Source organism: Accipiter gentilis, chromosome 23 (genome assembly GCF_929443795.1).
Source record: "Accipiter gentilis chromosome 23, bAccGen1.1, whole genome shotgun sequence".
NCBI classification, from domain to species: domain Eukaryota; kingdom Metazoa; phylum Chordata; class Aves; order Accipitriformes; family Accipitridae; genus Astur; species Astur gentilis.
Window position 1 is genome coordinate 6,500,904 of NC_064902.1, and position 24,653 is coordinate 6,525,556.

The window sequence follows — 24,653 nt, forward strand, 5'->3', positions numbered from 1 at the left end:
GCCGGAAGTGTCGCAGCGCGGCGGCGCACGTCGGGAGGTGCTCGGTCGCTGTCGCCGGGCGGCTCCGGGCCGCTTCCCCCTCACCCCCCCCCCCCCCCCACACACACACCCCACCCCTCCCCGGGTCCTCCCTCGCCCCCCGCCCCGCTCCCGCCGCCCCCGCCGCCGCCATGGGCGCCAGCGGCTCCAAGTCGCGGGGACTGTGGCCCTTCGCCTCCCCGGCGGCGGGCGGCGGCGGCGCCGAGGGCCCCGGCGGGCAGCAGGCCCTGGCCCGGGCTCGGGCCGCGCGCGCCGCCACCCCCTTCGTCTTCACACGCCGCGGGTGAGAGGCCGGGGGAGGCGGCGGGGAGGGGGGGGGCTCCGCTGCGGGCTCGGTCCAGGCCTACCCGAGCACCGGCACCGGCGTGGCGGGCGGGGGCGGGGGGACGCGGGCCCTGGCCTTCCGCGGGGCGGCGGGGGGGACGAGTGGGCGGCTGAGCCGGCAGCGGGTGGTCGTTGCAGCCCTCGCAGGGCTGGTGGTGCCGGCCAGTCCCAGCTCCGTCCCCTGCTCGGGGCGCAGGAAGCCGGCAGCGGTCGGCAGGCTCTTACCTAGCCAGCTCCCCTTTCCTCTCGGCAGCTCCATGTATTACGATGAGGACGGGGACCTCGCCCATGAGTTCTACGAGGAGACAATCGTTACCAAGAATGGGAGGAAGCGCGCCAAGCTGAAGAGGATCCACAAGAACCTGATACCTCAGGTAGCGCGTGGAGAAGGGTGGGGGAAAGCGAGTGCCAAAGCACCACGGTGACAGTTGAAGTCCTGGCTTTGCGCATGGGCCTTCTCCCTCGGGGCATCTTCTTGCCGGGAAGGCAAAGGCTTTCTGCTCTCCCTGCAGCGTCAGCCTCAGAGTCGTGGCTCCTGTGTGTCCTGGCTTACACCCGTGCCACCTAGTGAGGCTGTGGCAGGAGAGGGAGAGCTGGTGACACCCTCCAGCCCCCCTTTCCAGAGAGAAGCAGTGCCCCAGCCCTGTAGAGCTGCCAGGCTGGGGATGATAGTTCAGCTGGGTGTGTGTTGTGGGGCACAGAGTGCCAGGCAGCCATGCACAGCCGTGGTGTCCCATCGTTGACTACCTTCCCCATGGTGTGGGGTGCTGCGCTTGCTCAGCTGGTGTCACATCGCTGTGGAGGGCCGGGCCGTGGCTTCGGGAGCAGCAGCCAAAGTCCGTCACCTGCTGACGCAAGTGCACATGTTTTCCCCGGCTGCTCAGTACTGACGGTGGTGTTGACAGCTATGCGTTTTGCACCTCACTTTGCAAAAGTCTCCTCTTAAAATAAGCAACTGGGCTGAAGCCAGGAAGGGGCTGGGACACCAGTTGAGGGTCTCGGTGCAGGAGAAGGATAGCCTGCATGTATGGAAGCTTCTGGGGGCATAAATGGAGAAAAGGGAGGATCAAACCAGGGCTGGAGAGAGACCCTGCAGGAGTCTTTCCAAAGTAAGCAGAAAGGCACAGCTCTAGCGAGCACCTGGAGCAAGCCGTTGGTGCGCTCTGAGGGGTGAGCAGCCCTCCAGCAGGGTGGGACCCCTCTGGGCACCACACAGGCAGTTATTGGGGGGGAAGGATTCGGCACTGCTCCACAGGCTGGCCTTCTTGCAGAGGCAGGCTCAGGCTGTGGGACTGCCTCCTAACCCTCCTCGATGTGGGTTGAAACTCGCTTGGTTGGAAAGTTTGTCTGAGCCAGAGAGAGCAGATACCGGCACTAAATAGCCCTTCGCTAGCCCAGGCTTTTCTCTGGCTCTGCGAGTACAGGCCCAGCCCCGAGCCCTGACTCCAGCCCCAGCCCCCCACCTGCCAGTGGGTCCTCCCAGTGCTGTAACAGGAGAAGGCTTGGACGGAGCATGGGAAAGGCGCCTGTGGCTGGCGTGGAGGGAGCGTGCATTCAGCAGCCTCCCCTCTGGATAGAAAGCTGCTTTTCTTGTGTGCCAGCTGCCCTGGCTGCTTCCTCTCTGAGAGCTCTTTTCATTCTTTTAAATCCCGTGAATGAAAGGTGCCGGATGAAAAGCCCAGACGGCCAATATCTGCCAGTCACGCACCAGCTGCTGCACGGCCAGTGCCTGGCAGAGCAGCTCCCTCCTTTCTCGCTCTGCTGAGCTCCAGACCCGCCATGTGTGGCAGCCAGCCGCGCCGCCCTCAGCTCTCCAGGGACAAGTTCGAAGGGCAAAGTGCTTTCGCTTTGCGTGCCGCTGTTCAGGCGTACCTGGTGTCACTGTCACGGCGGCTTTATGGACTCCTGTTCCTCGAGGGCGTGGTGCCGTCTGTAGTACAGGGTTACTCACAGGGCTTGGGGTTGTTGTTTGGTGATCTCCTCTGCTCACCACTCTGACTCTTCTTTCAGGGCATAGTGAAACTAGAGCACCCTCGCATTCACGTGGATTTCCCGGTGATCATCTGCGAGGTGTGAGTTACCAGACGTTGCTGCCCGCGGGCGGGAGGCCCTGCCCCACCGCTCCTAGCCTCACCAGGCGAGGCTGCGTCGTGTTCCCACCTGAGGAGGACTCTGGGCGCGCAGCGGGGACGGCGGCTCTCCCCTCGCCTGGAGGTGAGGCAGGACGGAGCAGGCTGGGCTAGGCTTGGCTAGCGCTCCTCGCAGGAGATGGGTGACCTCGTGCAACGACTGCTTAAAAATATCCTCGCTTGAGTCAGAAGACTAAAATACCTTTTGTAGCCTCTAGCCGACGTTTGATGGGTAACTGGAACTGCAAACGAGCTGCTGTGTTTGAGCTGTTAAAGGGAGAGCGAGCCTGCACTTCTCGCCAGAGAAAATCCCCTGCTTCTCAGGTATGCGGCCCAGGGAGAGCCAGGACAAGGTAATGCGCTGCCCGGGGCCTCGAGGTCCCTCAGGCCCGGCGGTTAGATGGCCAGCGTTGCAGCGTGTTGCTTGACGTGGGTGTTATGTGATGCTCCCCTGGATGGGTCTGTTGATGGAGGATAAACGGGGCAGGCCGAGGGGTGGCCGGTCTCGAAGCACAGCCGGCTGGCTGCTGCACTCCTCTTGGGAAGGGGATGGAGATCAGATGCCTCTATCTTGGACCTCGGTCTCTTCCCCCTGTGCGTTTCCCTGCTTATGCCGGCTCTGGGGAGGTTGGCTTTGCTGCTGCCTGCAGTCTCTCTGCCCGCAGGAGAGCTCTGTGGTCTGTGGCCGCTGCTGGCAGCAGCGAGGTCCCCAGCTCTGCAGCGGACTTGCCTCCCCCGTTAGCAAGCTGGCTCCTGCTGAGTGCCGTCCTTTGCCCGCTGTGGGGTTGTGCTGCTGGCAAGACATCTCCTCGTAACGTCCTCGCCCCTGGTGCCGTCTTGAACGAACCTCCCGGTAGGGTGGGCCTTGACAGAGCCAAGCAGGAAGGAAATCATCTCTTTGCTCCCCGTCCCCCTAAAACAATCGATCGGTGTGCCTGCCCTGGCTTGGAAATCTCCCTGGCGATGTGAACTATGGTTCCTCCCGCGTCCCAGCTGGTGGCAGGAGGAGAGATGTGATGCACTTTAAAGGGAGGCTTTCTGCTCCGTCTCGGAAGGTCTTGCTCTTTTCTCCTCTTTCCTCCCGCTTGAGAAGGTTGAGGTCGCCTTGGCAGCACCAAAAAACCTCTCACCCCTGCGTGCGGGCCCTGGGGTGCCAAGCCAGCTGCTGCAGGGCCAGGGAAAGGCCTGACTCGTACCGCCCCTTGCCAGCGCTGGGAGCCACTGCCTCCCTGCTTGACTGCCCCCCGGGGTGGGTGGGCGGAGGAGGACCGGCCGTGGGGTAGCAGGCACAGCTTTAAACTGGGTCAGAGCCTGCTCCCCGCAGCAGCCAGCTCAGCTTTCCTCCTCTTTCGTTCCAGAACTTACTTTCTAAGCACTTCAGACGTTTGCTACCTCGATTTTTAATTTAAGCTGCTGGCACTTGGCTGCCAGCCCTGTCAACATCTACGTTGGATGTATCCATCCCCTTGCCCGCTGAGAGCCGCCCGGGCGTGGGGCCACATTCTCGGCTTCAGGGAGATAACAGCGGCGTGGCTGTTGCCGTCTTCCTGTCACCACCTCTTCCCTCTGAGTCCCCCTTCTTCCCTCTGCGTCCCCCCACCCGCTGTTCCCATCAACAGGAGCGAGCATGAAGGGTGAAGCGGATGTTCTGGCTGCCACCAGTCAGGGAAGCAGGAGGGCAGGGCTCCGGCAGGGAGCCCGTCTACACTGTGATGCTGGGCGCTTCTTTTGACATCTTTTGTTCTCCTGCTTGCTTGAAAGAGTCTTGTCTTAAAACAATCCCCCACTGAAGTGTTTCTTATTTGCACCACCTGCTCTCGAGTTTCTCCCGGGCTGGATTTCCCTGGAAAGGGCGTCCCTCGGGTTCCACAGGAGAGCAGGAGCTGCTGCCCCCAGGAAGAGGAGAGAAAGCCGTGGCCGGGCTGTCTGTGCCACCTTGCCCCACTGCTGTTTGAGGGTGCGGGAAGCTGCACCGAACCCGCCATGGGCACGGGGGGGGAGGCGGAGGAGGAGCGGGGAGGGGGCTGGTGCCGTTTTCCTCCCCAACAGGGAGCCCCTCGCCTGGCTACCGGCCAAAAATCTGCTGACAAGGCAAGGCTGGAACCCCGGGGGGGGGGGGGGGGGGGGCAGAGACTGAGACGGAGACCGGCTTAGCAAGGATGCTTTTGTCCTCCCTGACAGGCTGCCCACCCTTCCCCCAGGGTGTCAAACATGCTTCCCCCCAAAAAACAGGCTTTCTCCCACCCCTTCCACCCCCCTCTGTGTCACCAGAGCGGCAGCGAACCTCTGCAGGCTGCCAACAAGCTGCGTCCTGCCCCACTTCTTCCCAGGCTGGTCCCCCAAGCAGCCAGCCCACTGGGCCCCCTCCCCTCCCCTGGCCTCCAGCCCTCCTGCAGCAGCAGGGCCTTGGGAGCACCTGGAGGGATCTTAAAAATGTGAAGGTCGCTGTAAATAGTATCTGTGTCCACTGTGGTGTTGGAGCAAGGAAAAAAAAAAAAAAAGGAAAGTTTTCCTCTCAATTTTTTTTTTTTTTTTTTTTACAATTTCTGTGCGATGTTGTGCTTTCCGTTGTAGATGTATAGCTGAACCATGCTCACTCACACTAGGCTCTTTGCTCCTCTAGCGTGCGGGTAGGACCCATAGGTTTGGGAAACGTACACTATTTATGGTCCTTCCTCCCAGTGCATCTGTCCACTTTTGTTAAATTTCAATAAAATTATTTGTAGAGCCTGCAAGTCCAAGAGCTGTCTTACTGGAGATGGCGGGTGAGCAAGCAGCTGTGTCCATGGGCAGACGAAGGAGATGCTGGAGAGCTGAGGGCAGGTGGGCTTTGCCATGCCGCTCTGTTTGCTGCTGGCACTTTGAGCCCCCTGTTTTTTCGGGAGGTGGGCGTTTGTGCACACGTGGCTGAACTGGTAGTGAAGGAGCCACGAGTCACAGCCGTTTCCAGGTGCTCCAATTTGGCACGTGGTGCTGGCAGGAGTTGGTGGCTTTGTCGGGCTGTGACTGTGCTTGTAGCTGCTGTGACATCCTTTACGTATATAACTAAAATGTGTTTATATTTAATTTTCTTGTTCAGCCCCAAAGCGTTGGAGCTCAGGCCCCTCTCCTCTCCCATGTGGGGATGGAGGTCTGGAGGGACCTGGGAGGCAGCGAGGGACCGGGGCGTCCTGGGCAGCCCAGCCTCAAGCCGACCTCTTCCCATCCCTCTGCCCGATGCCTGCGGGGGGGGAGGATCCGCTTGTCCGCTCCTTCATCGCCTGCCCTGCCAAATCAGTGCCTCATTAATCACCAGGGCCTGACGACTTTCTCGAACCCAGCATGACCCCGTGCCGGGATGCTGCCTGTCCCTCCAAGTGGTGCTGGCTGTCCATGGGGCGAGCGTGATCTCACTTTGTGCCCTGTGTCCTGCCCCCGGCAGCCCTGCAAATGTTTTCCTGCAGCCACCACCACCTCTCATCATTTCCTCCGCGCAAGCCGGCTCGGAAATGAGCTGCTGACGAAAGCTGTAATGAGAGAGCGGTGCGGCGTGTCCTGCCAGCACTTTGGCTTGCGGGGGACGAGGCTCTGGGACTTTTGCCTGGGGTCCCAACCCCAGGAGGGACAGATCGTGGTGGCCTTGAGGGGGACTGGGTGGCTGCGCGGGGCGGTAGGGCTCGGCAAAGTTAATTAAACAAGGCGGTGGCTGTGGCCCGTCGGCCCTGCGAGCATCTCTGTGTCCACTGGGGTCACCCCCGTCCCCCTCCTGCTGCCCACAGGGCAGGGCCGTGCCCGCAGCCCCCAGCCCGGGGCAGAGGCAGGTGCTGACCTCCCCTCCTGGCCCCGCGACTGCTCCGTCCCCAAGTCGAGCTCCTCTCCCACCTTGCCCGGACCTGTCCGGCACGAGCGGATGTGACTCACGCCCCGTTATCCGGCATCCGTGAGGGATTCGTAGCCACCCACGTGGGGCAGCCACTGCCCACCTCCTCTGCCCCGTGCCCCTCTCCGCTCTCGTGCCTGCCTGGGAACAGCTTAAAATCCCGTCACGCTCAGCGGGGTGAGACAGGAGAGGGGAGGCTGGATCTGTCCAGCTGCCCCCTCCCAAGATCCAGGGTCTTCCCTGTGGGAAGGGAGGAGGGAAACCAAGGCAGGCGATGCCGAGCCCTCCTGAGGGGACAGCAGCCCGAAGCTGCGTTGCGTTGAGGACTTCCAGCCCCCCCGGCAGCGGAAAGCTGTGACCCCTTCGGCCACCCGGCTGCCGGCGGGTCTGGTTACCTTCGGCCCACAAGGCCGTGGAGGATGGAAAATTTTAGGCATTTCTGCTGCAAGCGAAGGGAGCCTGTTTACTGCCCGGAGGGGAAGGGCAGCGCCCGCCAGCGCTGGGATTTCTTGGCTCCCCACAATCTCTCTCCGGAGGGTTTTGGCAGCCAACGCCCGGCCGGTGGCCGACCTTCCCTGCCCCTCTCCCGGCCGGTGCCTGGCGTTGCCCGCAGGCCGGGCTGAGCTGTGGGGTGCAGCTCGGATTCGGAGCGGTGCCCGTCCCCGGCGGTACCGTCACCCCCTTAGTGGGAGCTTCGCCATGAAAGCTGAGACCCAAGCGGGTCCCACTAACGGGAGCCATCTGCGGGTGCCGGCGGCCCTGGGCTTGGCACCGCCGGCACCGAGGGCCGGCACCAAACAATGCCGGGCTCGGCGCTCCCACCCGCTCTCCGGGGAGCTGACGGGCGGCTGGGGAGCGCTTCCGCAGATTCAGCCCTGCTTCCTTCCCCCACCGGCCCCGGCACACCCTCACGCTCTGGCCCCGGTGCTTCCTCTGCGGGGGCACCCCGATGGCCCCCCAGCCCGCCGGGACCAGCCCTGGCCAGAACGGGCAGGGGACGGGCAGGACACGGGGACCGCCACACGGCTGGGCCTTCAGCCCTGCCTGTCCCGCTGCCCACCCGGAGGAACCCGCCGGAGCCTCGGTGGTGCCCCGGGAAGGAAGCCCCCCGCCTCCCACAGCCCCGCTGCCCCGGTGGCCCCCTTGTGTGTCCCCCCAGGCAGGAAACCGGTGGGGCCGCGGCTGAGTCAGCCGCACTGATTCCCCCGGTCCCGCACAGGACGTCCTGCCCGGGGGGGGACAAGGGGGCCGCACTGCCCAGGGGACACCGCTGTTCTGGGGTCACCACCACCCTGGGGTCACCATCATTTTGGGAACAAGGTGATCCTGGGGACACCATCCCGGGGTCACCGCTAATCCGGGGTCACTGCTGTGCCAGGGTCACCATAATTTTGGGGACAAGCTGATCCTGGGGACACCAATCCCAGGGTGACTGCTGTTCCGGGGTCACCACCGTTCCGCGGTCACCACCAGCCTGGGGTCGCCACCATTTTGGGAACAAGGTGATCCTGGGGACACTATCCCAGGGTCACCACTGTTCCGGGGTCACTACCAGCCTAGGGTCGCCAGCATTTTGGGGACAAGCTGATCCTGGGGACACCATCCTGGGGTCACCACTGTTCCAGGGTCACCACCAGCCTGGGGTCGCCACCATTTTGGGGACAAGCTGATCCTGGGGACATCATCCTGGGGTCACCACCGTTCCGGGGTCACCACCGTTCCGGGGTCACCACCAGCCTGGGGTCACCACCATTTTGGCATGACCATGATCCTGGGGTCACCACCACCCTGGGAACACCACCATTCTGGGGTCACCACCATTTTAGGGTCACCACCGTCCTGGGGTCACCACCGTTTTGGGGACACACCCCCCCCCCCCCTCCCCGGCCCCGCCGAGCGCCGCAGCCCCTTGGGCCCCGCCCCCCCCCGCGCCCCACGGCGCCCCCTGCCGGCACCCCTCGGCCCCGCCCCCTTCCGCCGCTCGGGGGGCGGGGCTTCCCGGGCCGTACCAAGCGCGGCGGGGCGAGGGGGGGGCGACGCTCCTCGCCCGGTGCCGCGGCCCCACGGAGGTGTATGTGCGTGTGCCTGTGGGGAGGGGCGGTCCGCCGGCGATCCTCTCCCCCGGGGCCCCGCCATGGTCCGCGCCGCCATCCCGGCGCGGCGCGGTCGGGGCGGGGCCGGTCGGGGCGGGGAGGCGGCGCCCCCCGCGGGTGGTGCGCGCCGGGGAGGTTTAAAGCGGGCGGCGGGGGGAGGCAGCGCCGGTGGGAGTCGGTGCTGGGGGATGGCGTGAGCCGCGGGCAGAGCCGGCGGGGGAGCGGAGGAGCGCGGAACGGGGCCGCGGGGGGGCCGCGCCCCGGCGCTTTGTGTGCCGGTCTCGGACAAAGGCGGCGGCGGCGGCGCCGCGCCGGCAACCCGCGGGAGCGGCGGGGAGCGAAGACCGGGACCGGGATTCGTGGGGGCTCTGCCCGCACCTCCCCCGGGACCCCTCTGCCCCGGGCGGGGGGGTTGCGGGGAGGGGGCTCGGGGCGGGGTTTGCCTTGGGGGTGCGGGCAGAGCCGCCCCCTGCCTGCACCCCCTGCCTGCGCCCCGCTCCTGACCGCCCCCCCCCGCTCTCCCCGCTGCCCCCAGGCCCCCCGTCGGGCAGGATGCGCCGGGGCTGCGCGGCGGTGGCGGCTGTGCCCTGGCTGGCCCTGCTGGCCCTGGCCCGGCAGCCCCCCGAGAAGCCGTCGGCCGCCCCCCTGCTCACCCGCCGGCCCTTCCTGGTGGCCTGGAACGTGCCCACCCAGGACTGCAAGCCCCGCTTCCACGTGTCCCTCGACTTCAGCATCTTCGACCTGCAAGCGTCCCCCAACGAGGGCTTCGTGGGGCAGAACATCACCATCTTCTACAAGGAGCGCCTGGGGCTCTACCCCTACTACAACAGCCAGCGCGTGGCCGTCAACGGCGGCGTCCCCCAAAACAGCAGCCTGTCCGAGCACCTCGCCCGTCTCCAGGACGGCATCAGCAAGTACATCCGCTCGCCCACCAAGGAGGGGCTGGCCATCATCGACTGGGAGGAGTGGCGGCCCATCTGGGCTCGCAACTGGAAGCCCAAGGACATCTACCGGGAGGTATCGCAGCAGCTGGTGTACCAGCGGCAGCCGACGTACCAGCGGCAGCCCACCTGGTCCCGCGAGGAGGTGAACAAGCAGGCGGTGTTCGAGTTCGAGTCGGCCGCCCGGCAGTTCATGGTGCGCACGCTGCGTGTGGCCAAGAGCTTCCGACCCAAGCAGCTCTGGGGGTTCTACCTCTTCCCCGACTGCTACAACCATGACTACAGCAAGAACAAGGAGAGCTACACCGGGCAGTGCCCGGACGTGGAGAAGACGCGCAACGACCAGCTGGCGTGGCTCTGGAAGGAGAGCATGGCCCTCTACCCCTCCATCTACCTCGACCTGCTCCTGGCCTCCACCCCCAACAGCCGCAAGTTTGTGCGAGCGCGGGTGATGGAAGCCATGCGCATCTCGCAGCAGCACCATGATGGCTACTCTCTGCCCGTCTTTGTCTACACCCGGCCCACCTACATCCGCAAGCTGGACGTGCTCAGCCAGGTAGGGCTGCGCCACCAGGATGTCCTCGTCCCAAGCCCCGGGCGCCTGGGCGCTGGGGTCAGCAGAGGTGGTCCCTCTGCCCGTGTCCCATCTCGCTCCCCTGGAGCGGGGTGGCTCTGGAGGCTGGTGTCCACCCTCATGGCGCTACTGGCACCTCGTGGTTTGGTGGGGTGGGGAGCAGCACCCTTTGGTGTGGGGCTGGCCCCATGACCAGGAGTTTTGCCCAGCCCTGGCTCTCTTCCTCCAAGGGGGGGGGTGTCACGGTGTGGGTACCCCCAGCTCAGCTCCTCTGTGGGTGCGTGATGGGGTGCCATGAACCACCCCCGTTATGGGTGAGGTGTCTGGCAGCAGGACTCGCACTAATGGTCGCAATCACCAGGGAAGTACCTGGGAGGCGCTGAGGACTCCTGGGTCCCGGCAGCCAGGACCCTGGGCTGTGTGAGCCCCTAGTCCCTGTGCTGTGCTGGCTCAGCCCCCCGGGGAGGAGGGGGGCAGTGGTGGGGAGCCTTGTCCCCAAAGAGCTGGGACAGTCCCCTCTTCCCCGTGGCCTGGAGCAGAGATGGGGTCTTGCCTCCCTGACCCCACAGTGGGCTTTTTGGGGCACACCGTGCTGGGGGTGTGGGTGCTGTGTGGGGTCCGTGGGCACTAAGTGGGCTCTGTCCCTGCAGCCGGACCTGATTTCCACCATTGGAGAGAGCGCAGCGCTGGGTGCAGCCGGGGCCATCTTCTGGGGCGACGCGGACTACACCAAAAACCGGGTAGGTTTGGGGTCAGCATGCTTCTGAGGAGGTAGATGATGGATGGAGAGTCACCAGCCCCCGGAGGGGGACCAGTGGCTCAAGGCTGGGGTGTCCTGTCCATCTGGGGTACTTTTCTCCCTGGGGTACCCCAACGTGGCCCTGATTTCCCCCCTCCCCCTTTCCCCAGGACTCGTGCCAGATCATCAAGAACTACCTGGAGGGGGACCTGGGTCGTTACATTGTGAACGTCACTACAGCAGCACAGCTTTGCAGCACGGTGTTGTGCCAGGGCCGGGGCCGCTGCCTGCGCCAGGACAGCACCGCCGACGTCTTCCTCCACCTCAACTCTACCAGCTTCCAGCTGCGGCACCGGGACGAGGACCACCCCCAGCACCCCCTCTTCTGGGCCGAGGGCCAGCTGTCCTCAGCTGACATCCTCTTCCTACGGACCCACTTCCACTGCCACTGCTACCAAGGTTGGCAGGGCAGCGGCTGCCAGGTGCCCGCTGGCCCCCGCAGCGATGCCCCTGACCCCCTGGCACCGCTGGGACTTGGGGTGCTGTTGCTGGTTGCAAGCTGGCGCTAACCCCTCCCTGGACTGAGCTGGTCCCCCCGGCACCCCCTTTCTGTGGTGGTGGAGGGGACCTATTTAAGATATCCCTACCCTGCCTCTGAGGTAGCTCGTTTTGGGGGGCTGCCCTTCACAGGGGGGGAGGAAGAGCTGTGTGGTTGCCCCACCTCTGCCCTCCCTGCTGTGGGGCAAGTGCTCCCCATGGGGATGGGGATGGGGGGGTTGGGGTGGGGGTGGCCCTCCTCTCTTATAAGGAGAGGGATGGGGGCAAGGGGGGCATGGGGGCAGGGAGCGGGTGCTGTGTGGTGCTAAGCCCCCGTGCGCTGCCCCATACCAAAGTGCTTTACCTCGAATAAAGCTGGGCAGAGTGCGAGTGGGGTGTGGGCTGATTCGGGGATGGGATGGGGAGGGGGGGAGCAGTACAGGTCCCCTAGGACCTCACCCTTCTCCCAGGCATAGCCTCCCCGGGGTGGGGTGCGCTGCTCGGGGGGGAGGCACGGCGCGGGGAGGGCTCGGAGCTTCCCCCGCGGGGCCGCTGCCGCGCCGGGTGGGAGCCGCGGGATGCGGCCGGGCCACCCACGTGGAGGCTGCCGCGGGACCGCCCCGGGCGCTCCTTGGCCACGCCTCTTGCCTTCAGACTCCGCCCAGGCCGGGCTCCGCCTCCGGGCTGCCAGCGGGCCGCTCCCGGCGGGGCCACACCCTCCCCGGAGTGCCTCGGCCCCGCCTCCGGCCGGAGCGGAGGCACGCGCTCGGCCCCGCCCCGCCCCGCCGTGCGTGGGCGGTGGACACGGCAGGATCGGGGCTGCGGGGACGGACCCCCTCCACCCCCCACCCCCTCCCGGGACCGGGACAGCGACAGCGGCGGGGGGACGCCGTCCTCTGCGCCGCGGCCGGGGGTGGGTACGGCCCTGCGGGGGCGGGGGACGCCCCTGTGCCACGAGTGTCCCCCAGCGGTGCCCTCGCGTGGCTCCTGTCGCCGTGCCACAGCGTCCCCGGCGCAGCCCGGCCCCGCCTTTGCCCGCGCCCTTTGCAGCCGCTCCCGGCTCTGCCCCGTCCTCGGGGAGCCCGTGGGCACGGCCCGGCCCCGCGGTGCCGGGACGACGGACCCTGCGTGGCACAGCACCCCTCGGCTGCCGTGCGTGTCCCCGGACGGTGCCGTCCTGTGCCACGCGTGTCCCCGGACGGTGCCCCTCCTCTGCCGCCGCCGTTCCCCGGGCTGCATCCTGCCGGGTCCTGCCCCGTGCCGTGGGCTTCCTCCCCGCAGTGCCCTTCTCCCGATGCTCCGCACTTCCCCAGCGGCACCCGCCCGGCGCAGCCCACGTCCGTCACCGTGACCTTGGGCCCCCCGCCCCCGTCCGTGTCTGTTTGTCTTTCCAGTCCAGCTCATCGCCGGCCCCGTCACCGGGTGTTGACTTTGCGCGTTCCTCCCCAGCCGGGCCCGCCGCCGCCGGTCCCCGGCACGCTGCTGTCCCCGCTCCGGGGACGTCGTGCTGGGCTCCGGCTGCTGACAACTTCGGGGACTTCACGTGAGGAGGTGGGAGAGGTGACCCTGGGTGACTGGCACCGCTCGGGGACGGGGGCGTGGATGAATGCCAGCCCCAGTTTGGGCTGGGGATAAAAGCGTTGAGGTCTCAGCCTGTCTCGGCTCTCCCCAAGCAGCTCCGGCACCCATCCTGCGCCTGCTGGCACAATGGCATCGGGGTGGTCCTGCTGGGTTCTCCTGCTGCTCCTGCCCACCCTGGCCCGCGCCGGGGGCCCCGGCCCCGTCCTTGTCAACCGCCCCTTCGTCACCATCTGGAACATCCCCACGGAGCGCTGCGCCAAGAAGTACAATGTCACCCTCAACCTGGAGATCTTCGACGTGTTGGCCAACGACCAGCAGTCCTTCATCGGGCAGGACATCACGCTCTTCTACAGCAAGGAGCTGGGGCTTCTCCCCTACTACACATCTGAGGGGGTGCCAGTGAACGGGGGGCTCCCCCAAAATGCCAGCCTGCAGGCCCACCTCCACCAGGCCACCCGGGACATCGAGGTCACCCTGCCCAGCCCTGCCTACGGCGGGCTGGCCGTCATCGACTGGGAGAAGTGGCGCCCGCTGTGGATCCGCAACTGGGCCTCCATGGACATCTACCAGCAGAAGTCAGAGGAGCTGGTGCGGCAGCAGCACCCGCAGTGGCCCCCCAAGCTGGTGAAGGAGACGGCCAAGCAGCAGTTTGAGCAGAGTGCCCGCAACTTCATGGAGCAGACCCTGCGGCTGGGCGAGACCCTCCGTCCCAACGGCTACTGGGGTTTCTACGGCTTCCCCGACTGCTACAACAACAACTTCGACAGCCTGCCCTACACCGGGACGTGCCCGGCAGTGGAGCAGCAGAGGAACAAGGAGCTGTGGTGGCTCTGGGAGAGCAGCCGGGCGCTCTACCCCAGCATCTACCTACCCCCCTCCTTCAACGGCACCAACAAGGCGCTCGCCTACGTCCGGCACCGCGTGGCCGAGGCTTTTGCCGTCCAGCGTGGCGTCCTTGATGGCGGCATTCCTGTCCTGCCCTACTCCCAGATCACCTTCGACCACACCGTCGACTTTCTCTCCCAGGTGATGGGGACACGGGGACGGTGGGCACCTCTCAGGCTGATGGGTTGATGCTGGGGAGTCTTTAGCTCTGCTGGGGCAGCGCAGGGGCTTTGGGCACCGCTGACTTCTCCTCTCCCCTCGGGTGCAGGAGGACCTGATGAACACCATCGGGGAGAGCGCGGCTCAGGGCGCCGCTGGCATCATCCTCTGGGGCAGCCTCAACGACAGCATGTCCAAGGTGAGTGTGGCGGGTGGCACCGCGTCGCCGCCCGCGGGACCCCCACTTCCCCGGCCGCACAGGGCTGTGACACTGCCGTGTCATTGCAGGAGATGTGCCTGAGGCTGAAGGACTACGTGGACGGGCCCCTGGGCCACTACGTCGTCAACGTGACGGCCAGCGCCGATCTGTGCAGCCAGAGCCTGTGCTCCGGCCAGGGCCGCTGCGTGCGTCAGGAGAACAAGCAGGGCTTCCTCCACCTCGATGCCTTCCGCTTCACAATCGACTTGCAAGCCGGCAAGCCCTGGCTGGTGGCCCAGAGCGTGGAGTCTGGTGACGACGTCTCCCGGCTGGCCGAGGAGTTCAGCTGCCAGTGCTATGACGAGTGGCAGGGACCCCACTGCGACATCCAGGGCTTTGCTGAGTGACACCCCTCTCCCCCTCCCCCCTGCCAGGGACACCGGGGTGGGCAAGGTGACACCATCCTGTGCCCCAGAACCCTCAGTGTGGGGTTAGGAACCCAAACACGAGGCTGCTAATAAAACCGGTAGGCACCCGCAACCATCTCATTGTCTTCTGCCGTGGCATGTTTTGGGGCAAGAGGGTCCCCCAGTGACACCGGCGGTGCCTCATGAAACTGCCAAGGGCTATGCGTTGGGCCAGGGGCTCTCGGAGTGTAACACTTCAAAGAAGCCAGAAAAAAAGAGGAACATTTATGGGAATAGCTGCAGGACAGGACAAATGGGAAAGGTTTATTATTCCAACAGTTTATTACCAACTCTTCTAAGCTCTGTTTCTTACTAAATCTGTTAAGCTCTGTCTCTTAAGAACGCTATTAATTAGACACCGTTGACTTATTACCAACTCTTCTAAGGTCTGTTTCTTACTAAATCTTTTAAGCTCTATCTCTTAAGAACGCTATGAATTAGACACCGTTGACTTATGACCAACTCTTCTAAGCTCTGTTTCTTACTAAATCTGTTAAGCTCTGTCTCTTAAGAACGCTATTAATTAGACACCGTTGACTTATTACCAACTCTTCTAAGGTCTGTTTCTTACTAAATCTGTTAAGCTCTATCTCTTAAGAACGCTATGAATTAGACACCGTTGACTTATTACCAACTCTTCTAAGCTCTGTTTCTTACTAAATCTTTTAAGCTCTATCTCTTAAGAACGCTATGAATTAGACACCGTTGACTTATTACCAACTCTTCTAAGCTCTGTTTCTTACTAAATCTGTTAAGCTCTATCTCTTAAGAATGCTATGAATTAGACACCGTTGACTTATTACCAACTCTTCTAAGGTCTGTTTCTTACTAAATCTGTTAAGTTCTATCTCTTAAGAACACTATGAATTAGACACCGTTGACTTATGACCAACTCTTCTAAGCTCTGTTTCTTACTAAATGTATTAAGCTCTATCTCTTAAGAACGCTATTAATTAGACACCATTGACTTATTACCAACTCTTCTAAGCTCTGTTTCTTACTAAATCTGTTAAGATCTATCTCTTAAGAACGCTATGAATTAGACACTGTTGACTTATTACCAACTCTTCTAAGCTCTGTTTCTTACTAAATGTATTAAGCTCTATCTCTTAAGAACGCTATTAATTAGACACCGTTGACTTATGACCAACTCTTCTAAGCTCTGTTTCTTACTAAATCTGTTAAGCTCTATCTCTTAAGAACGCTATGAATTAGACACCGTTGACATGACCAACTCTTCTAAGCTCTGTTTCTTACTAAATCTGTTAAGCTCTATCTCTTAAGAACGCTATGAATTAGACACTGTTGACTTGCTGACGACCCTCTGTGTTCTCTCTAGAATGTGCCGCGCTGGGGTCCAAAGGCTCTGCCTGCATCTGCAGGGCTGCGGCTGCAGGTGCAGGTGGGGCAGTGGCGGACTCTGGGGCTTTGGCCACGGGGTGGCCTTGGCTTCAGCAGAACTGAGGCTGCTGCCAGCATGTGCATTGCAAACCACGGAGCAGCGTGCTGGAGGCCACCTGGGGTTTGGCTGCCTGTTGTTGTTAGAAAGAAGGCGGCCAGAGAGGTGAACCTCTCGATGCCTGCTGCTCTGTCAGGCTCTGGAAAACTGGGACCAGCTGCCGGTGGAGATGGATAGGCGCTTCCGAGGCCGGGAGGTGATTTAGCCCGTCGCTTGGTGGGTGTGATCATCACGGGTGGAGACGCCTGCGTGTCCCTTGCAGACTGACCGTCTGGGCTTCTGGAGGGGTGCCCTTCATCCACCTCTGGTGCATGCGGGGCTCTCCGTTTGAGGACAACTCTCCTCTTGCACTTTTCCAGCAGGTGGGGATGCTCTCTGTTAAAGGTGGGGTTGTAGTAGTAGAGTATCTAAAAAAAAAAGCAAAGGAGAAGAGTTAGTTGCCACCTTCCCAAGGCTGGAAAAGCCCCAGCTACAAGAACTAAGACTTTGAGTTTCAGAAGACAAGCCTGGATACCGAAAGGGCCTCAGAGGGGTGTTTGACAACTAAAGCTTAGGCTAAAATGTTATGTGATGGTTCTCTTCAGTCATCACCACCCCTGGGTTTTTGCTACCGGGGAGCAGAGCGGTGTAGGATTTTCAAAAGCGTAAGTATTGAAAGCCAAATACCACTAGTTTTCAGCAACTGCAGTGTGGATATGAGCAGGCAGGTAATACTGTGATCCTTACATGTTGGCATACAGGAGGTGCCACAGGAAGGTTTGGGATTTGGTACAGCAAGACATGTATCAAAGACATTAAAAGAAATCAGGTTATGCTGAGTCTGTCCTTCTATTTAATGGGTTCAAACTCAGTGGATATAGCCCAACTGTATTTTATCTGCACTTCTACAAGCCAGAAAGACTAACTCGACCTTTCTGAAAATGACCTGAGAAGGAAATTAAAAACAGACTGCTCTCTACCAACCCTGTCACCTCTATTGCGAGGCCTGATTTGATGTGAAGGTCCTTCTCTTCCCCAAGACTATTGTGAGTGTTAGTTGATGTGCAGAGCAACTGCTGTACCTGGCTGTGAGCCGCAGCTGCGTCTTCTTCTGCTAGGAATTCAGGCAGGTAAGCAGATCTTTCGAAATGCCGTCGCACTTTGGTGAATCCATAGGAGTTGAGCTGTCGAAGGAAGCTCTTCATCTTCTGCGTGGCAAAAACCCGCAGAGGTCTTTCCCTGCCCAGCACCTCCTCTTCGAAGAGTTTTTCATTGATGGCCACGTATTTTCCACCCTGACTCCACCAAATGGACCGAAACTCGTCGCTTTCCAGCATTTTCCAAAGCTTCTCCGGAAAGGAGAGGGATGAGAATTGGTTGGCTTTGCCTGCTCCCTTGGTGGAAACAGGAGAGACTCGTTCGGCCTCGTGTCCGTCACCGCCAGACTGGACATCCCGCTCCTCCTTTATCGCTCGTCCAGCAGCATCACGGGGTTCTCTTTCCCCCTGCCCTGGAGGGCCAGGAGAAGTCATGTCTGGCAGCTGGTCCATCTCATCCAGAGCAGAGATGGATGGTGTTTCTGCATCAGGCAGCTCCCTTTTCATCTCTCTTGTCCCAGTGGGACTAAAGTTTCCCTCACCAGCCATCGCCCTGGACAGCCAGGCCTTCTCCTGCCAGTCAGCAAGCAAAGGCCAGCTGGCGCTGGCTGGCTGTGAGTGCCAATGGAACACCCTGAGCTGTCGCTGGGACGCTGGTGTTGCGTAGTGGTGACATCACAGTGTGACATCTCGGTGACGCTTGACAGCGGTGCCCTGGCAGAAGGGAGCAGCCAGAGGAGAAATTGCTGAAGAGCACTTGTTGCTTTTCACTCCCAGAGCCACCAGTGGTGGGACTCCAGAGCGCAGAAGTCAATAAAGCTGCGTTGAAGGGCTGTAGGCAGTGAGAGGACCGTGCTGGGTGCGGTTGCATCCAGGAGTGGGTCCGCAGGGAGGAGGGGGGAGGGCTGCAGCCTTGGGCATCCCAGTACCCCATTTGGGAAGCTGTCCAGCCGGGCACCTCTGACAGCTGCAGAAATGTCCTTATGTGGTAGTCTTTGTTGTCTTGTCGCTGGATGGTGACTGTAAGGAAACATCATCCCAGCTGTCAAAGCTGCCTGAAGTTTGCATTCACCTAGACAGACACCAAGAGCAGCAGCAAGTGTGTAGCCTCTGCCAGGCATGGGAGGAGGCAGTCCAAGACACAGGGAAAGCCTTGGGGAAAAGGAGGAGGATTCCTCCAGTCCGCCACTTTGTCTAGTGGCATTGCAATACAGAGCCAGAGCAGGACGACAGTTCTTTCTGAAGAGTGGAAAGAAAGAAGGAAGGGAGACTGCTCTGCAGGGACTTGCTATTTCCCTTCTCTCCCGGGGACAGGGTGGCTCCTGCCTGCTCCCTGGGCTAGTGCAATGCAGAAGCACTAAGTGTAACAGGCAGGAGGTCTTGTACAGGTGACAAACTTGCATCAGGTTTGGCAACAAAACCCTATGACGATGAAAACATTTCCAAACATCCATTTTCAAGATGGTCTCTCCAGAGCAGAAATGTCCTGGTTAGAATAACTTGGGGTTGTGAGCCCCCCCAGCACTTTTATGGAGTCCAGCAACATCCAGTTGTTTGATTTCTGCAGAGCTACTGCAGCTTACTCATTCATTTCTTTTTATTACATGAATAAGGATCTCAGAAGGTACCAATGGAGACGTGATTAGACCTTTGGATTCTGTAGTCATGGCTTTCAGAAACATGTACTGGGTTATTACCAAGTTGTTTTGGGGTTGTGTGGTGGTGGTTTAGTAGCGGGGGAGTGGGCTACAGGGGTGGCTCCTGTGAGAAGCTGCCAGAAGCCACCCCATCTCCACGTCGGACCCGTCTCTGGCCCAGGCCGACCCAATCGGTGACAGTGGCAGCGCCTCTGGGAGAACGGATTTAAGAAGGGAAACCCCCAGTGAGCAGGGGGCTTGGAATGTGAGCGGAACCCCTCTGCGGATACCGAGGTCAGTGAAGGAGGAGGTGGAGGAGGGGCGCCTGAGGAGGTGGATGCCCCCGCAGCCCACGGTGAGGCGGCAGGCTGTCCCCCCCAGCTCATGGAGGGGAGCGGAGGCTGCCCAAAATGGCCGTGACTCCACGGGAAAGCCCGCGCTGGAGCAGGCCGTGCCTGAAGGACTGCGGCCCATGGAAGGGACCCACACTGGAGCAGTTCGTGAAGAACTGCAACCCGTGGGAAGGACTCAGGCTGGAGAAGTTTGTGGAGGACTGTCTCCCGTGGGAGGGACCCCACGCTGGAGCAGGGGAAGAGTGTGAGGAATCCTGCCCCTGAGGAAGGAGCGGCAGGGATAATGTGTGTCGAGCTGACCCCAACCCCATCCCCTGTTCCCCTGCACCACCGGGGGGAGGAGGGAGAGAGAACCAGGAGCGGAGTGGAGATGGGAAGGAGGGAGGGGTGAGGGGAAGGTGTTCTGAGGTTTGGTTTTACTTCTCAGTATCCTTGTTTTGATTTGATAGGTAGTAAATTAAATTGATTTTGTTTCTTCCCCAAGTTGAGCCTGTCTTTTGCCCATGACCATAATTGGTGAGTGATCCTTCCCTGTCCTTGTCTTGACCCATGAGCTTTTCTTTACATTTTCTCCTCCTTATCCCACAGTGGGGTGCAGGGGGAGTGATAGAGAGGCTGCATGGTGCGTTGCTGCCGGCTGGGCTTAAACCACGACACACGTTCTTTGCCAAGCCGGCGGCCCCTGAAAAAATTAGTCATAATTGGATTTCGACACGGAAGGAAGTGTTTAATCTAATTCTTATAGAGATATCTTGGTACATGTTGGGTGTAAATGTTGGAAACAATATTATCTTAGTATTTTTTGTATGTGGAATGTGATGTAACTTAATGAATGCTCAAATGCGCTCCTCCCAAGCTATAGAGAATCTGGTATTTGCCACGTATTAAATGCTGAAATTGAAAGCAAAGTTCACCTTGCTATTCACACAAAGAAAATGACTGTGAATTTCAAGTCCTTTTTATGCCTGGAAGGTATCGCAAATGTGCACTTGGAGCTTTTAGTCATTTAATAGGCTTCAAGTGTTCAGCTTCTGAATAGCTGGTGCATAGTTAGGGGCTCATTTGGGGTTCTGCTGGGCACAGAAATTTATGTCGTCTCAATCCATTAACAGAACTAAGCATTGAAATGGGCATCAGGAAAGAGATGCTTCCTCTGGAGTTGCGGAAGGGTCTAACACTGTCAGAAGCTGCATAAGCACTGCAAGAAACCCTGCCTCTAGGTACTGGCTTGCAGCTTGTCTTAAATAAAAGAGAGGCTGGAAACCTGGCCCAGCTCTTTTTCTTGTTGTTGAAACAATGCAAGCTTGGGCATGAACACAGTTTGTCACCTTCAAGTAATATTTTTAAATGTGTAAGAGGATTTGTTTTATTCATCCTACTTATTGTAGCTATTCCTTAGTCCTTGCCTCTTACAGTGTATCTAAAGACACCCGAGACACTGGATTTCATGTAATCTAGCTCGTCTTACTCCAGACTCCGGGGACTAGAGACTAGAAAGACACTGCACATTATGCCAACAGACAACTTAGAAGCACTGAACATCTGCTGGGTTGGGTTTTTTTCAGGTCTGAAAACCACACTACGCCTTGTAAATGCGTAGCGCGGTGCAAATCCATCTGCAGCGCTGGAGCGAGCCCACGCTCGGCGGGAGCGTGCTGGAGAGGAGCCAAAGCGAGAGGTGCCAGCAGCAATCCGACAGCGGCCCCGGGCCTTTGTGTGGTTCACATTTCTGGCTGCTCCGTGTCTCTTGGGTGGAGTGTGCTTATGGTGCTGTCACGCCAGCTCCTGTTTTCTGTGCTCGGGATGACTGAGAGTTCCGCTGTGCTCAGAGCTCGCTTGTCTGCTGCGTTACAGGTTTCACACAAAATTGATTTCCAGGCTTTTTCCACGTGTTGCTTCAAGAAATAAGGGCAGTCTGTCACTTAAAACTGTCCTTTACGTTGCCTAGTTTTTCATTTCAACAACTGAGTATTTTCTGTCCAGGGAGCTTAAGCTACATGTTATCTCCAAAAATAATTTATTGTAAGTACTTACTATGGTTAACTATCCCAAACAGAGAAAATTGAACTGCTGAGTGCTCTGAAATGAAGACGATTATTTTATGATCTCGAATGAAGATGCTAATAGCAAGACCCTTTAAATGCTTCGATATGACCTAGGTTATAAAGAAGTTTAGCTAAATGGCAAGGTGTAGATTGTCTTGCGTAAAACAAATGGAAGAAAGCCCTCCCGAATAATCTATAGGCTTTTCAGACACAAGCTGGAAATTAGAGGCCTGTTAATTAGCAAATAAGAAAAGCTCTCATCTGCCTTGTTCCCCGACTAAAAGTGTCAAAATCAGTAACGACAGAGAAATTTCCCACATTGTTAAAAGTCAGTTTAGTCAGACACTAAGAGACGAGACACCGTTTTCAATTTTGTCTTTGCATTAACAGCCAACCTATGGTTCAACGACCAAGAGGGAGGGTGACCATATTTTGAGACTGCAGGGCTTGAGATGTCAGGCTCATGAAATAACTGCAAAACTCTCGGGGTGTGTGAGACCAACCTTAATCCAACACAAGGTCAGTACAAGACGTGACAGCCAGAGGGGAGGCAGGACTCCACCAGATCATCAGCAAAGAAAGACGGCTGCTCCAGTTAGTGCTGAGGGATGGGGATGGGAGTCTGGGAGTGGGGTTTGGTTGCTCTGTTTAGCTGCAATTACAGAAAGTAATCCACCTAACTAAATTCCAGCCCTGCTCTGCTGTATCCAAAGTTTACAGGTGAGCAGCTCACCCAACCATAGCAGCCAAGAGGACTTGAAGAGAGGTTATCTCAGAGAAATACAAGGCAAGGAGGAGGAGGAGGCACAAAAACTGCCTCCAAGGACATTTGAATGTGTAAGCAGCTTGAGGTGCTACCCAGAGCACCAGAGGTTTCACTGGCTTTGAATAAAGCATACTGCCACATACGCCAATAGCATCAAGCACGTGCACAAGGCTTCATTGCTTTCCTGTTAAGACTTTAAATCATTTAAACTTGCAACTTCTTTTTCACATGCAATGTCAAAGCTGACTTCTGATTACTGTTTCAAAAGTGAAATACCAGCCCCTACTGAAATCATTTCCAGAAGCTTGAATGTGAGACCCTGTACCCGAAACCCAGCTCAGTCTGTCAACTTTCGCCGACTCAGAGCAGCGCTGACTTGAACGCGAGATCTTCTACCTACCAGTTACCTAAAATGAAAGTGGCTCTTCCTTACAGTCTCTTTGTATTTGGGTTTTGCATTTGAAAATCACCGTCTTCTTACCTTTTCTCTTGCTCAGGTATTTCTAGGAAAAATCTGAAAAAATCCTATGGTCTTCAGGGGCCACAGACTGCTGTTGCCCTGGATTTGACATACCTTGTTTCAGAGCAGTAGCAGGGATATCGGATGTTATTCGTCTGATTCAACAGATTGCCATTTCAGAAGTTACTTGGAAAAAAAAAAAGTAAACCCCGAAGCACGGTTTGCGGGCTCTCAGCGAGTGTTTAAACATTCAGCACAAACAGCAGACCCTGCTTCAGGTTATATAAACAAAAATGACTCTGCATTTGGAAGCTTGTCCTACTTTGTTCCATAATTTTTTAAGTCTGCCAGCGATGGGGCTGGGCACCAGAACAGGACTTCGGCCACAAAAATGCGGGTGCAGGAGCAGCTCCTTTCTTGTGAGTGTTTCAAGCCTTACACAGGCAGTGCTGGTATGCGGGTTGCAAGGGCTTCCACATTTTCTGCCAGGGAAACGCGTGGTTTGTGTTTTCCACTGCAGTCAGGATTGTCAGAGGCAGAACACTCGTGCTATTTGCAGCATCTCTGCTGCTCTGATTTGGCAGCAACACCTCTCCTTGTTATTTTCCACCCTCGGATTTTAAAAACAGGCTAATCAGTGTCCTGTGCTGGCATTAATAAGTCAGGAGGAGTGTTATCAACAGCCCAAGGGGGGGGTCAGAGTAAGGCCTTATGAACTGACTCGAGGGAAGCTGTTTGCTTGCGCTGTGTAAAACACCTTGCAAAGTAATTTTCCTCCAATGACATGTTAAGCATAAAACCATACAGTGCTCCAAACACTGCTCTGATCTGCTGATGCAGACTTAAAGCAAACACTGAATATTATAGCAAAAAATTTTGCATGAACTGTCCTGCATTTTATTGTAAGTCTCCTCAGGAGGAAAAATTTGATTTGACAGCCAGATTACTGGTCATAATTCCCAATTAAGACATAAATAGCTGTAATCCTCTGTGCTGTTGGGCAGAGTTCAGCGTTAGTTTCGGCAAAACCAAACCAGGCTGGAACTGAAGGGGGTGGGTGGGGGGAACAAAAGACAAAATCAAACAAACTTTGAGGCTGAACCTGCTCTCACCACAAAGCATATATTCCTTCTATCCTATTTGTTTTAATACTCACCAACTGATACCTGCACATAGCAGATTATCAGCTGAGATAACAGGGAGTTCAATATTTGAGGCCCGGCTTTTCTTACGGTAACAACAAATCTGTAAGAGAATAAGAGGACACGGAAACTTGCAGCATCCAGCAAAGCAGGTGCAGAGTTGCTGGAAGACTGACTTTTGCCAGAATGTATTATACACAGTCACAGTGCGTGATGCAGAACTACAGTGGATGTCTGAACACAAATATCCTACATACCCTCTGGGGAGTGTGTGTTGTGCAAAGCATCAGCAGAACATACACAGTGCCAGAGACATGCGTTTGCTTCCTGGTCTTCAAGGCAACTGGGAAAAGGGGTGGTCTGTATTTAATCTCGCTCTCCTTTTATAAAATAGTGGAGGTGGTGACCTTTGAATATGGTCATCTGAAACCAGCCTGCACTCCCTGACTGCATAAACTGGCTCTTGGTGCACAAGTGACTCTTTATATTCACTGGCCTAGAACAGAAAAGCCCTCCTGAAACAAGCTACCCCTTTCTCCCTGCATCTCTGCCACCCTATCAAAATTAGTTAGATGGAATAGATTTTCTGTCAAAAATCCACGCTGCATTTATTCACACTGAAAAATACATATGATGCTTTTTATTTCATGTACTAACACTTGTCAGTTTGCTTTGACAATCTGCTTATAGAATTTGTTGAATCGGTAATTACATTCAAATTGAATGAATGAATTTGAAAAGCTGCATTCTCCCCATCGCTGTATGAAACCAGGTGAGCCCAAGAACCACCACCACCAAAATCTACTAGCAGCTACTCTTCAGGGTGTTGGTCAGAAGGGTCACGAAATCTTTTCCTCTTCAGTTATGGCTAGAAGGCGTAAGATGAGTGCTAGTGCTAGCTACTAAAGTAAGCCTTACCTTTGTTTTCTAAGCAGGAAGAAACTATTTCTGCATACGCAGGTTTATACAGAAATACCTAGCAATAACACAGGATAAGGGTGTCTCATCTTTAGAAAGCTTTAGTCTGGGTTCTTGGTAGATAAATCGATGTAAGAGTTAAAATAACAAGGCGGCTAACTGATGAGGTATCCCCAGGTGAAACAGAAGGAATTTACATCAGAGTATTAATTTCTATCATGGTCCGAGCATGCAATTTATTTCTTCTGCTGCACAGACACTCGTGACAAGT

The 24,653-nt window shown here is 58.1% G+C and overlaps 4 protein-coding genes and 1 pseudogene across 4 annotated transcripts; 4 read left to right on the forward strand and 1 right to left on the reverse strand.

Moving 5' to 3' along the window:
• The first annotated feature begins 8 nt into the window (after positions 1-8).
• TUSC2 (tumor suppressor 2, mitochondrial calcium regulator) lies at positions 9-4,618 on the forward strand. The gene is made up of 3 exons (XM_049826924.1): positions 9-322; positions 617-737; positions 2,374-4,618. The coding sequence occupies exons 1-3, from the start codon at positions 171-173 to the stop codon at positions 2,437-2,439; spliced, it is 339 nt and encodes a 112-aa protein (XP_049682881.1). The 5' UTR covers positions 9-170; the 3' UTR covers positions 2,440-4,618.
• On the forward strand, positions 2,734-11,466 carry HYAL2 (hyaluronidase 2). Its single transcript, XM_049826903.1, has 4 exons — positions 2,734-2,816; positions 8,980-9,941; positions 10,610-10,699; positions 10,869-11,466. The coding sequence occupies exons 2-4, from the start codon at positions 8,997-8,999 to the stop codon at positions 11,265-11,267; spliced, it is 1,434 nt and encodes a 477-aa protein (XP_049682860.1). The 5' UTR covers positions 2,734-2,816; positions 8,980-8,996; the 3' UTR covers positions 11,268-11,466.
• Positions 11,467-11,813: 347 nt separating this feature from the next.
• On the forward strand, positions 11,814-12,782 carry LOC126049917 (translation initiation factor IF-2-like; annotated as a pseudogene).
• LOC126049847 (hyaluronidase-1-like) lies at positions 12,696-14,595 on the forward strand. The gene is made up of 4 exons (XM_049826918.1): positions 12,696-12,786; positions 12,912-13,842; positions 13,970-14,059; positions 14,149-14,595. The coding sequence occupies exons 2-4, from the start codon at positions 12,943-12,945 to the stop codon at positions 14,464-14,466; spliced, it is 1,308 nt and encodes a 435-aa protein (XP_049682875.1). The 5' UTR covers positions 12,696-12,786; positions 12,912-12,942; the 3' UTR covers positions 14,467-14,595.
• A 1,266-nt stretch (positions 14,596-15,861) lies between these two features.
• Positions 15,862-18,607, reverse strand: LOC126049918 (heat shock transcription factor, Y-linked-like). Its single transcript, XM_049827044.1, has 2 exons — positions 17,047-18,607; positions 15,862-16,392 (listed from the first exon to the last, which is right to left on the reverse strand). Exons 1-2 carry the CDS (start codon positions 17,608-17,610, stop codon positions 15,862-15,864), a joined length of 1,095 nt encoding a protein of 364 aa, XP_049683001.1. The 5' UTR covers positions 17,611-18,607.
• Positions 18,608-24,653: the final 6,046 nt, after the last annotated feature.

What these genes read in the sequence shown, in the direction of transcription:
- TUSC2 (XM_049826924.1), top strand. Translation starts at nt 171, where the DNA reads ATGGGCGCCAGCGGCTCCAAGTCGCGGGGACTGTGGCCCTTCGCCTCC. An exon ending in TTCGTCTTCACACGCCGCGG is followed by an intron (nt 323 to 616) that starts GTGAGAGGCCGG and finishes TCCTCTCGGCAG; the next exon opens with CTCCATGTATTACGATGAGG. An exon ending in ACAAGAACCTGATACCTCAG is followed by an intron (nt 738 to 2,373) that starts GTAGCGCGTGGA and finishes CTCTTCTTTCAG; the next exon opens with GGCATAGTGAAACTAGAGCA.
- HYAL2 (XM_049826903.1), top strand. Translation starts at nt 8,997, where the DNA reads ATGCGCCGGGGCTGCGCGGCGGTGGCGGCTGTGCCCTGGCTGGCCCTG. An exon ending in AGCTGGACGTGCTCAGCCAG is followed by an intron (nt 9,942 to 10,609) that starts GTAGGGCTGCGC and finishes CTGTCCCTGCAG; the next exon opens with CCGGACCTGATTTCCACCAT. An exon ending in CGGACTACACCAAAAACCGG is followed by an intron (nt 10,700 to 10,868) that starts GTAGGTTTGGGG and finishes CCCTTTCCCCAG; the next exon opens with GACTCGTGCCAGATCATCAA.
- LOC126049847 (XM_049826918.1), top strand. Translation starts at nt 12,943, where the DNA reads ATGGCATCGGGGTGGTCCTGCTGGGTTCTCCTGCTGCTCCTGCCCACC. An exon ending in CCGTCGACTTTCTCTCCCAG is followed by an intron (nt 13,843 to 13,969) that starts GTGATGGGGACA and finishes CCTCGGGTGCAG; the next exon opens with GAGGACCTGATGAACACCAT. An exon ending in TCAACGACAGCATGTCCAAG is followed by an intron (nt 14,060 to 14,148) that starts GTGAGTGTGGCG and finishes GTGTCATTGCAG; the next exon opens with GAGATGTGCCTGAGGCTGAA.
- LOC126049918 (XM_049827044.1), bottom strand. Translation starts at nt 17,610, where the DNA reads ATGGCTGGTGAGGGAAACTTTAGTCCCACTGGGACAAGAGAGATGAAA. An exon ending in CAGCTGCGGCTCACAGCCAG is followed by an intron (nt 16,393 to 17,046) that starts GTACAGCAGTTG and finishes TTTTTTTTTTAG; the next exon opens with ATACTCTACTACTACAACCC.